Source organism: Mandrillus leucophaeus, unplaced genomic scaffold (assembly GCF_000951045.1).
Source record: "Mandrillus leucophaeus isolate KB7577 unplaced genomic scaffold, Mleu.le_1.0 Scaffold678, whole genome shotgun sequence".
Classification (NCBI taxonomy): Eukaryota; Metazoa; Chordata; class Mammalia; order Primates; family Cercopithecidae; genus Mandrillus; species Mandrillus leucophaeus.
Genome location: NW_012107341.1, coordinates 139,172 through 152,169, shown reverse-complemented (window position 1 = coordinate 152,169; position 12,998 = coordinate 139,172). Strand labels below are relative to the sequence as shown.

The 12,998-nt window shown below is 44.5% G+C and overlaps 1 protein-coding gene across 4 annotated transcripts in view; it reads right to left on the bottom strand.

Moving 5' to 3' along the window:
- Window positions 1–12,998, bottom strand: part of COBL (cordon-bleu WH2 repeat protein) — a 208,224-nt gene that overhangs the window by 114,051 nt on the left and 81,175 nt on the right. For all 4 annotated transcript variants that reach the window (XM_012002084.1, XM_012002085.1, XM_012002086.1 and 1 more), the window contains exon 5: window positions 9,152–9,325. In XM_012002084.1, the coding sequence (XP_011857474.1) occupies window positions 9,152–9,325 (174 nt within the window). The remainder of the gene's footprint in view (window positions 1–9,151; window positions 9,326–12,998) is intronic.

The window sequence follows — 12,998 nt, the reverse complement described above, 5'->3', positions numbered from 1 at the left end:
CTGTGTGCTCGAGACTGTGGGACGTGGAGGGCCCTGGATCTGTCTCAACCTTGTTGCTTGTGGTCCTACTTCATATTGGTCTATCACTACCCTCACCAAGGAGTACGAGATGAGTGACAACATGGGCGGCTGCTACAAAGACACCGAACTGGAAAGTCACAAACGTGGGCTACACCCAGAGTCCGGTTTCTTGAAAGAGTATATCAAGCCAGCAGGGGCGATGGGGCCACTGATGTGACAGATGCCCAAGTCCTCAGCTTGTTAGGCTGCTGCCCACAACTAAACAGCGGAGCATGATTATGCCTTTGGAAAGAATTCTGGAACCCAGAAGAACAGGGAACAAACCAAGAGTATTTTTCACTCTGTTACAGGGACAGATGCAACTGGGGAGTGTGCAGGTTCCTTGTCCAGGAAGTCACTGGCTGCATTTTGCTTTGGACAAAAAAGTATGAGGTCGGGGAGAGGATGTTGTTGTGGGAACAGAGTGTTCGGTGGCCTTGTGTTCAAGGCAGACTTCTGAATTTCTGAAAGACTAAAGTATTCACAATAGGTCCAAAAAGACACAGGAACAAACACACAAAAGAAGCTGAAAGGTCTGGGGCGTGTGGCTATAAAGGAAACCTCCCTTCCGGCCTGAAGGCTGGGTATGCGAAGGTTGGGGGCGTTTTACTGAAGAGCAGCCCCAGAGAGCAAAGGGGTGATCCGAACAACCTCAGTTCTTTTGGGGGACATAAGAATGTGCCACTGAGTTACCAACCACTGGCAAAACACAAAACAGTAACACCACTCATTGTTCTTGACCTTCACCGGAGGATGCACACTATAACATGAAAGGGAAACACAGCGCTCCCACGGTATTCCACAATATGAAGTTGTGTTATCCAGTTTGCAGTGCAGGAAGTGGGAAAACTTCTGCCACATCTGAAAGAAAGTCTGGGCAGCTGGTTCGTGTATATGATCTGAAGTATCTTAAACTCTAAGATGGGTCCCTGGATACACAGAAACCCCACCTTGATGGCGACACCCTCTTCCTCTCCAAGGTTTTTATTCATCTCATACAAAGTTGCAGAGGGAAAGCATCCCTGCTCTAAACCCAGATTTACTTCTTTGCTCTTCTTTTGCAGGCATCTCTGACATGTAGCTCAGCCTGGTCTGAGACTCAGTTTCTACAACTCAGGTGACAACAGACATCATAATTAGCAAGGTCACCAGGATGGCTGTGAGGGTTAGATCTAACAAGTCATGAGGAGACATTTTATGCACAGTAAAGTAAGTGGGACATGTGTGTCGGTATGTGTGTGTGTGTGTGTGTGTGTGTGTGTGTGTCTGTGTATTTTAAAGAGATATGGTTAAGAGACATTGGAAGACCAAACTGAGTGAAGGGAATTTAAAAAGACAGCCAGACAGCTAAGAGAAAAAAAATCACAGATGCAGAAAAGCACCACAGAGTGCGGAGGGGAGAGAAATGAGAGGGGTGGGGGGAGCAGGTGCTGAAGAACCCTCCCATCTTATCTTCACATTGTGTGTGGCCATTGAACCCATTTACAGAAAACAGAAGCTCGGCCGCTCACTGTGTAATAAGTGGCAATGTCAGCCTCCAGCCCACACGGCTGCTCCTACGGCCTCCCCTTTGCTGCCAGGGCCCTGCGCCCCTCAAGCCCCTCATGGAGGCTCCATTAGACAGTGCTGTGCCATGGATGGAAGATGAACAAGCAGGTTCACTTGGCACTGTGGCAGGCGGGCGGGCGGGCAGGCACCTCCCTGGCCATCCCAGCAGCAGCAGCAGCTCTGGTCTGCCAGGTGGCATGCAAACTGCAAACAGGCCTGCCTGTGCCCTTACTCCTACTTGTGCCCAGACAGACTGTCCCTGCCCCAACTCGCACTGAGGCAGTAAGATCGTTCTCTAACTCTGGCACCTGCACTTTTCATGGCCCATTTACAACTCTTTTTCTTAGTGAGGAGTAAATATTCCAAGTCCTGGCCAAAGTTGGCATCATTTATTCCTTAAACGCTAAGTCAGGTCCTTGAGGAAAGCAATTCCTTCGCTATTTGCACACATTTTGAAATCAGGTTTTTTTCACTGAGAAACTGTGTTAGTCCCTTGAGGCTGCCATAACAAAATACCATAGATTGGGAGGCTTATAAACAACAGATACTGATTTCTCACAGTTCTGGAGGCTGAAGTCCAAGATCATGGTGTGGACAGACTTGTGTCTGGAGGGCCGGCTTCCTGGTTCAGAGGGCGCCTTCTTGCTGTGTGCTCACATGGTGGAAGGGGCGGAGGAGCTCTCTGAGCTCTCTTTTACAAGGACATTAATCCCATCACGAGGTTCCACCCTCGTGACCTCATCACTCCCCAAACATGATAATGTTTGGAGTCAGGATTCTGACATCTGAGTTTTGGAGGATGCCAACATTTACAGCACAGCAGAGATGATCCATATATATGTTTGGTAAATAAATCATGTACACATAAAGTAAGTTTATATAAATATTTACCGGTTTAATGAGCACAGTGTTAAGACACTGGAGATGTGTCAGGGAACACAGAATTCCCAGCTCCCTGAGCTGTCTGGCAGGGGCTGAAAGAAACCTGAAACCGGGGAAGGGGACAGAGAGTTACCAGAGGGTGGAGGTGGCCAGCGAGACTTCATGCATGCAGTGACTGCCAAGCGAGGTCTGGTGCAGTGAGGAGGTGAACGGGACGCTAGGGAGAGGCAGGTGAAAGGCTCTGCCGGGTGTGGGGAGAAGCAGGAGAGACGCAGCTGGCACAGTCAACTGTGACGTGAGGCCAGCAGAGGCTTTAAGGCATGACATGATCCCGTTTCTGTTTAGATACCTGTCGCTCTAGCAATGGTGTAAAGAAGATTCTGCAGGGGAGAGGGGCATGAGCAGAAGCAGGGTCTAGTTAGGAAGCCAGTGCACCAGGAAACATCTCAGTGGGGCATGGGAGTGCTTGAGCCCAGGAGTGCAGGTGGGACCAGAGGGAAGTGGCTGGATTCTGGATACACTTCAAAGGAAAACAGGCAGGATTCCCTGACAGGTGGATGTGGTTGATGTGTGCAAGAAGAGAGGCCATCAAGGTGGGTTTAAGGATTCTGTCCTCATCATCTCATACTCTGGGTGGGCCGAGATGGTCCTCCCCTCCTGAGCTCATGGTAAACTGAAGGACTCTCTCTTGTCTGATGAGCCTCAGCCGACCTCAGAGTCCTTCCTTCCAAACAAAGTACTCCAGGAGGCCAACTGGCTGAGGAGTGGCCATGAGATACACCCGGCAAAGATCAGAGCCCTCTAATTAGTGTGAAAAGCAATTTTTCAATGTCTCCGGGCATCATCCACTTTATCAGTAACCAATTAACCACCACCACAAGGCATGTGAATAGAAACAGAAGGCAGACTTCACTCCAGGAGAAGCACAGCAGGAAGAAGTCTGCAAAGACGAGTATTGCCACGACCTCAACACCCCAGCTCAGAGAGATGGGAAATATGCACGCTCATTTTAATAAGCAAAAAAATATCAGGCCTAAATGGAGACAGGACACTTCAGTCTGGCATCCGCTGGCCAAGTGGTCTGCAGCCCAGCTCTCAGGGCCTTCCCAGTACAGGGGCTGCCAGGGCTTGCCTGACCCTGGGTGTCCTCTCTGCGGAACAGGATCAAGAACACACCAGAGAGACTGAGGATGATCAAATGGACACTTCAGTTCTTGATGAAACGTGCCTTTGGGAGTCTGGTCAGCATAGTTTTATCACTTCCTGTAATATGCTAGTTACCAGATCCAGGAAATAGAACTTCAAGTAATAATGCTTTCCATTAAATGTCTAACATACACAGATCATCCTCAGTCTTCACGCAGTGTGAAATACTATCTTTTTATGTACACACTGTGCTGAGATATTAGAGTAATAAATACCAATTCATGCTTTCAAGTGCAAGGCCTTGTGCATAGCAGTTATTCAACAAATATTCACTAATACATAAGCAAATTTTTCATAGAAAAGTTTATTTTGGGTTATACTAATAACTGATCATAACACAGCCTCCATCATCACTTATTTTAATGGCCAGCATCACTAGCAATTTCAGTCCCAATGCAATATCTTGAGATCATGGAGAAACAGACTTGTCAAGTTGGAATTTTATAGTGTTGAACATAATAAATGCAATAATTCAAATACTAGCAAAAAAATAAAGCTGGAATAATTACTTTAAAATATTTTTGAATTACTTGTCAATTACAATAAAAATGGATTTATAGTTTTATCTGCATAAAAGTAAGCATATAACTGTATACTGACTGAATAAATGAATAACTACATATTATATATTTGTGGATAATGAAAACTAAAATTAAATAACACAGATAAGTAAACTTCCACAAGTTACTTATTTTTAATCACTTAAATGCAATACCAAAAAAGTTTCAAAAACTTGCTCTGTAAAATGCCAAGTATTATACAAAGAAAGATGCCAGAAAGAATAATTTAAAGTATTGTGTCAATCTTTAATAGGTTAACTGAGACCCCTACAAAAGACTGTCTTGACAGTAATTGATTCTTCTTTTTTTTTTTGAGATGGAGTTTCACTCTTTCGCCCAGGCTGGAGTGCAGTGGCACAATCTCAGCTCACTGCAATCTCCGCCTTCTGGTTTCAAGTGATTCTCCTGCCTCAGCCTCCCAAGTAGCTGGGATTACAGGCATCTGCCACCAAGCCCAGCTAATTTTTGTATTTTTAGTAGGGATGGGGTTTCACCACGTTGGCCAGGCTTATCTCAAACTCCTGACCTTGTGATCCACCCACCTTGGCCTCCCAAAGTGCTGGGATTACAGGTGTGAGCCACCATGCCCGGTGATTTTTCTTCTTCTTAAACAGAAGCTATCAGGACTGAAAGGGATGAGCAACTCTCCTCTCCAGAATCCTGAGAAGGTATGGAATAGTGAGTAGGGTGTTTATGGTTTGTGGCTGAGAAGGGAAAATACCACCAAGAGAGGAGAGAATGCTGGTATTGTTTAACAGAATGACCCTGCTGCAGGGCCTTGGTGATTTTTTAATTGTACATTTGGTATTTGCAGCAATAGCAAATTTGATTTTTAAATATAATCTGCTACTTGGTTAATACAGAACTCTGGCTGGGGCCATGGACCCTTCACTCCCTCTGCCCAGCCCTCCCTGCTTTAGGCATTCTGGCTACTTCTGTCCCCCACTGCACTGTGGCCAGTTCTCATCTCCCACCTTTATGCAGAGCACACACCTAAGGACACAAGGCACAGAGAAGAGTGATCTCGTCCAAGCTCCCATTTCTAGTGCTGGTCAAGCTGGGATCAGAACCCAGGCAAGTGCCATGAGATCTACGTCTGACCACTACAGCGATCACTGGCCAGTGCTGTTCTTAATGTTCCCATTTTACAGAAGAAACGGAGGACTGGAGATGAGCAGAGGGATGCCCACCCAGGCATCTGTGTAGACAGCCCCTACTCACAATCTTAATCCTGGCCCAAGAGCAGAACAAGTGAGGAAACCATGAGCAAAAAAGAGGAAAACAAACTCTCCTTCAGGATGGGTTGCTAAAGACTTGGTATGTTAGTCTGTGTTGCTCTAAAGAAACACCTGAGACTGGGTAATTTACAAAGCAAAAGTGTTTAATTGGCTCATGGTTCCACAGACTACAGGAAGCATGGCACCAGCATCTGCTCGGCTTCTGGTGAGGCCTCAGGAAGCTTTTACTCATGGTGAAAGGCAAAGGCGGATCAGGCAGGTCACATGGTGAGAGAGGGAGCAGGGTCGGTGGGGCTGCCACACACTTTTAAACAACCAGATCTCAGGTAAACTACCAGAGAGAGAACTCACTCATCCCCATGGGGATGGCACCAAGCCATTCATGAGGGATCCATCTCCATGACCCAAACACCTTCTACCAGGCCCCACTTCCAACTGGGATCACATTTCAACATGAGATTTGGAGGGGACAAACATCCAAACCATATCACGGAGTATAGGAAGGTGGTTCTAACCCAAATGCAAGAGCAGCGAGCAAGAATTCCAGCAGCTGCCTAGGGTCTGGGACAAAGGGAGAATTCACCCTCTGTACATGGCACGATGGTGAGGGGACAGTGTGGGCCCCAGATGAAGCAGGAAGAAAATCCTGTGCAGAACAGACAATTCCTCTGTCCTCCCGGATGAGGGTTCCCTGGGTCCCAGTGAGAAGGAGTGAGGACTACTGATGTGTTTTAACACACAACTTTAGGCCTGAGCTAACTTCATGGAAAACTGCATATAATTATTATTCTACAGTATAGATGGACTCATTTTCAGGTAACTTTCCTACTGAAGAATCTCTTAGCAGATCTGTTGCCTTAGAGTAGTCAAAATTCAGAGCCAGCTGCTGAGGGAGGTAGTCTGCTACGGAGGGGTGGTTCTCAAAGTGGGGTTTGCCAGAGGGGCAGCACTTAAGATGCAAATGTTCAGGCCCCAACCAGACCTACTGAACTGGCACTCAGGTGGGGCCCAGAAAAATGTGTTTTAACAAGCCCTTTGGGTGAATTGATGCCTGCTCAAGTCTGAGAAATCTTTGAGAGCATAAGGTGCCTTAACGTGTACAATCAATCATTCTGGTCTGAAGTTTCCACATAATAAAAGCTGCATTCACAGTACTGTGGGAAGAGCCACGGGGTCTGAGGAGAGCATTCGGTCACCTCCAGGCTCTAAAACTTCTGGGAAAACCTCTTCAAAATTAGAAATAATAAACACACATGACCAAATTATGAATACATAATCAGGTGACTGACAAATACTAACATAATGATCATAATTTTTAGAAAATTTTCAAATGAACTGGAGGATGGCTAAAATTATCCCACCATTAGAACGAAGAAGCAAATACTGAATTTTTTAAACTAGTTGATACAAAATAATATTTTAAAATATACAAATGTAAGCATTCTCGTTTTCTTACAAACTAGTCATGTCCCTGAAAATGAACCTTTTCTTCTTGTTCAGGACACTGGTGTTAGTAACAGTTGCATATAAATAAGGCTTCCCAAACAAACATCTTATCTTTATATGGAAGGAAGTTCATGAAGAAGGAATTGACGTTCTTCCCTAACAACAACGACAATACATTTTTGGGTTCCTTTCCCAGAAATTAGTAAATAACAAAATACCTTTCAGTTTAAAAAAGCATGTTCAGAGCAAATGCTTAAATCTAATCCATATGCCACTCATATGCTTAAAAAGGAAGATGGTTTCCATGAGCCAATTTCTCCACGCATTCTGTGCCAAATAAAACAGATTTCAGCAAAAAGCTTTTACTGCCTCAGAGGAAACTCTGTTCATTCTACAGGGTATAAAGTACTATTTATTTTTCATTCAGAATTCCCAATTCTCTACTTACTGCACATTTTCCCACTCAAGCAGGCTTTATCCACTGTGGGTAAGCACATTAAATGCAGAAAAATACAACATCTTTTCTGGGTGGAAGAAATTTTTAAAATGCTGGTACAGTTCAGCATCTACATTTTATCACATTAAGAAAATATAGTTCTTATTAAAAGAAAAAAGCTGACATAATATTGATCCTGGAAGTCATACTTTTTATTACTGCTAAAGAAATACCTATCCTAAGCCAAAGCAAAAAGACATTCCCAGGGGCATGTAGCTGGGAAAGGCCAATGCTATCAATACGGTCTGCATGTTATAAAAAAGTTCAGAATCTACATCCAAGCAAATTAATGAGACACACTATGGATAATCAGAAGAAACAGCTTTGTGTTTTCCATTTGCATCATCTTATCATGGATGCGTACAACAAAAAGGTACCATTTGTGCCTAAATTTCTTTTAGGAAAACACAGCTAATATATCATGAAGAACTCAAAATAAGTCAGTCACATTAGAATATATATATATATTCTATATATAATATATTTTATATAGAATATATGTATTTATTTTATATATAAAAATATATATATATATATTTTTTGAGACGGAGTTTTGCTCTTGTTGCACAGGCTAGAGTGCAGTGGCGTGATCTCGGCTCGCCGCAACCTCTGCCTCCCGGGTTCAAGCGATTCTCCTGCCTCAGCCTTCTGAGTAGTTGGGACTACAGGTGTGCACCACCATGCCCGGCTAATTTTGTATTTTTAGTAGAGACGGGGTTTCACCATGTTGGCCATGGTTGGTCTTGAACTCCTGACCTCAGGTGATCCTCCTGCCTCAGCCTCCCAAAGTGCTGGGATTACAGGCGTGAGCTACTGCGCCCAGCCTAGAAAATATTTAAGAGACACAAAAATGAAAATATTTTCTTCGAAAATATGTTGCACTACAGGCTTTTCATATAGGTTTTTAGGGATATGAAGGACTAAGGATGGGAGCAAGATGGTCTCTGAGACCCAGGGATAAAAAACACCCATGAAGGAACAGAGATGGATGACCAGAGGACCGACTTGCAAAAATAGACAGACAGACGGACATACCTGGACAGACTGACAAGCAGGCTGATAAGGAAATTACATGACATGTCAGGACCCTGCTATTTTGTTTCTGCTGCTATAACTTTTAATCAAGATCCAGGGGCCAAGCCTCACATTCAGGAGGCACAGACTTAGTTTTTAGGATATTTTGAGAGCAAATGAGCAAAAAGGGGCCTTGAACCTAAAGACTAGCAGGGTGTGACACTCTCTATGCAACTGGGCTAGGCCACATGACACAAGCGGCAAGAATTAGGAAATAAAGTCCTGTCACAGAATGAATGGACTCTGAATGTGCTTTCTGTAAATGTTGGCATTTGCGGCATGCTGCCTCCACAGGAAGCTGGGATGCAGTCAGTCAGAAACATCTCAGCCCAGGGAAGAAGACTGCATCCTTATCTTTACACCTGCACAGTGGATCTGACATCTCAGGGTGTGTGGGGAGCAGGACTGGGCAGCTGGGTGCATCCTGACTGCCTTGGGGAACTCAGCTTCTCAGAGTTAAAAACATGAGCCCTTCCTGGCATCTTGCCTTTACTTCTAAATAAAGCTTAAATATTTGCCCTCAACACTCCAGTCACTACAGCCACAAACATGAAGGATTACTGTGTTCCCAGGGAGCTTTGGAAGAATCAACTGTGTCACTGAAAAGATGCTTTGATTGCTAGAACGGCCCACTGCCCTACCTTTTCCGATGCCTTGTCTTGCACAGGTGGACCTGAACCTGGAGGAGGAGGGGCTCGGCGCTTCTTCATCTCCGACTTCACGGACACCCCTGAGATGCTGCCCAGCGAGAGGGATGGACCCAGCGTAAGGGAACGTGAGTGCATGGATGGGGAGTTGGGTGTCGTTAAACAGCCCTGTTGGGGAAGAGACAAACAGAAAACCAAATCAGTGTGAGATGACTTCTCCCTGTATGAATGCTCACATGTGAAGACAAAGTTCCAATCCGTCCACCTGAGCTTGAACGGCAGCTGTTTCTGCGGTCAGCTTGAAAGGCTTTAGCAAGCCCCGCCTGTAGCTTTCCAGGGAAAGCTGGAGAAGATGCTGCAGAACAGACTCATGCTATGAGGCTCACTTTCTTAATCATGAAGGCGATGGCAGACTCTTTAGGCCACTAAGAGAACACTTAGCAGCTAGAATCATTTACACTTCTTGACCAACCTGCAGGTGTGAATTGGCCTCCTTAAAACTTTAACCTGTTGTCAGAATGAGCTCTTAGACACTGAAAAGAGGAAAGAACTGATCAAGAAATACATCTCCGTGGGGAAGACACCAACAATCTTGGTCATCTTGGAAAGTACTCCACTTGTTGCCAGGAGGGGGCTTATGTTTCTTCTAATTTTCAGAAGTTAGGAAAACTGACAATGTGGTATAAGCAATATGCTATGAAGACTGTCTAGAACCATCAGTACAGTACTTAGTGACGGATACCTAATAAGCTGAAAGAAATACAAACCAACACACTAATTAATTGCTCTCAAGGGGCAATTTCTATACCAGGGGGAGCAGGCTACAGGACACACAAACTTTTTGAATCTTTTTTCTCCCTAAGGTCTGTTAATAGAATCATGTAAGTGCTAGTGCAGAAAGAGCATCTGGGGAGTCATCAGAGCCAGCACTCTAACTTCAAATTGAAAACAAGATGGTACCATGCTGTGTCCTGGTGCTTCTTCTCTCCTAGCCACGACAGCTCTTTCACAGCACCTGTTACCATGGACACAGTCAATACTGAGAGCCAATGCAGTAAAGGGTTAAGCCCACAGACCTTGGAGACACTGCCTGGGTTTGATTCCTTCTTTTGACCTTAGATGAGGTTTTTTGGTGTATGTAAGATACATGAGTAAGACACAAATCTTGGGCAAATTTTTAATTTCTCCTTACCCCAGTTTATCTCCTGTAAAACTGGGGTAAATAATAGTTCCTGCATTACAAAGCTATCATGTGAATCAAACGAGTAACTGGATGTAAAAGAGCTTGAAAGAGTTCTTAGCACATTGGCTGGGTGTGGTGATGCACACCTATAGTCCCAGCTACTTGGGAGGTTAAGGTGGGAGGATCTCTTGAGCCCGAGTTTGAGGCTGTAGTGAGCCATGCTGGTGTCACTGGAAGACAGAGTGAGATCCCACTTCTTAAAAAAAAAAGAAAAAAAGAGTTCTTGGTACAAAGTCAGTGCCCAATAAGTATTAGCTATTATGATTATTATACTTGCTTGTTTGTATCTTTCTCTCCCATTAAGATGTGAACTCAATGAACACACTAATTATCACTCATTTTTACTGAGAACTGTATGTAATCCCAGCTCCAAACAGTTCCTAGTAGGTGGAGGGCCCTTCAGTCAACCTTCCTGAGAATGAATGAATAGACAGATGACCCTCTGGGTCACTATGATTTCATGTTTTACATAATAAGCTTGTGGGTAAGATTTCATTTGAACAACTAGTTCTCCATATTTAAAATGAAGATATAAAGGAAATCCATCATATTAAACAATGGCCCAGTATTATTTGTACTCAGATGCAAACGCTGTTGCTCTGCCAGTTATACGATCATTTGTTTTCCTGAAAAAAATTTGAGTCACAGATTTTCTTGTGCTTAAATATTAAAGCCAAAGGACAAAACACTCCACGAAAGCTGCTTTTTATGCCATTAGTGCTTCCCTGCAGACACTGAACATCAATGATGCCCCATGCTTTGGCCATCAGGTACAGAGTTCCCATAGGAAACAGGTGAGGGTGGTATAACAGAAAAGAAATTAACACCCAGAAAACTCATCAATGCCTATTTAGGCTCCCACAGAAAAATGTAAGTTGCTCCCTTGAGTCCTTGAGTTTCTGCAGCCATCATAGTCATTACTAAGCAAATAAGCCACGCAAAATAAACTCCGCCTTACATCCCCCTCCATGGCAACAGTGAGGACTCAGGGAGACGCAACTCAGATTTACTTAACCCTGCAGGATCTAGAAGACTACATGAAGCATAGGAAGCAAACCAGAGAAGGGATTTTGCTATTCACAGTTCTGGAGCTGGAAAGGTGTTTTGCTGGATGGCTGGTTTGTGCAAATGCCCCCAGATTCACGGGGATTGCAAACTCCATCTTTCCTCATCAGTAGTCACTTAGCATATGGCCAGAGCATGGACACTGGGACCTTCCACATTGTTGTGTTTCCTCATCCACGACGTCTCTGCTGACAGTGACTGCACACGCACACACTCAGGCGCATGTGCACACACTCTCACATGCACACTCACAGACGTGCACTCACACGTGAATGCACGTTTTGGAGGATGCTTAAAGCTATGGTAGTCGATGAAGAACTACACACCTCCACCCACGCCACCTGCTACCTCTAAAGCATACATGCCCTATCTGGCATCCCAGAAACACAATGTCCATGGTAGTGCATTCCACAACTACATATCTAATTGCTTGTCTTCACTCCACCCTGTCTAGACATGGAACTCCCAGTTCCTCTTGTCCTTGGTCCTCACCACAACTATGCCTGCCTGACTGATCACTCAACACTGCTGTGAACCCACCTCTGTCCTGTAAATGCCCTGAGCACTTAAGGAAGGTCTGTGCAGAATACTCCCTTAAAAGAACTTTACAGGCCCCTCCCACTTCATAATGATTTCAGGTTTTAATTCGTAACTGTTTTTGCTCTCATAAGCATCCTGGACATTTTGGATTATCTACTTTTTCAGGTAAAGAATGGGAATAGACCCCTTATAGTGGGTACATCCCCATCTTCAAAATGGGGAAAATTCCATTTCCTTCAAAGTTATTACAAGCATTAAATGAGGTAATTTAGATAAAGCACATTAGAAGCGTCCTATATATGTGGTTTCCTTCTTCTCTGGTATCTATTTTGGGTGACAATGACCTCATGAGGGCCACAGTGAGATGACCTTGAATGGTGGAAAGTCAGAAGGCGAAAGTGCACCCCATCCCAAGTCCTCCTAGAAGTTCTGATATTGATTATCTTCACACAATGGGCTCCTCATGATGCCATCATCTGTGACTCTGGAACTTAACTGAATTTCAATACAACAGACGATTTTTTCTCCCCTAATTTGTTCTACACAATTAACAAATGTCTCTTCCCACCTCCCGCAACACTCCTAAGGAGGTCGACTGCAGGGTCCAATGGTCCTGAGCCACCAGACCCGCTCCTCAGTTCTGCTACGCAACGGTGTTTCTCAGCCTTTAACCCAAGGGAAGACAAAAACTTTGTGCTGTCCAGAGAATACCCGTGTTTCATTTCTATCTTCCTTCTTTCCCTACTTTTGGAATTTGTGCACAGAATTTAGAAAACAATCCACAGAATAACGTGGGAGGAAAACAATGTGAAGTATTGAATCCTTTAAAGTCCTGACTCATATCAATAGGAAGTGAAAGGGAAAACCAAGAGCTTAATGCATGCAGTCTGGAGTCCAAACAGCTTGGCCCCCGCTATTATCCCAGTTTCCTCGGTTGTCTCCTGCTACCACGTGGCAAAGTTCACGAGGGACAGGCCACTGCTTGCCTGCAAG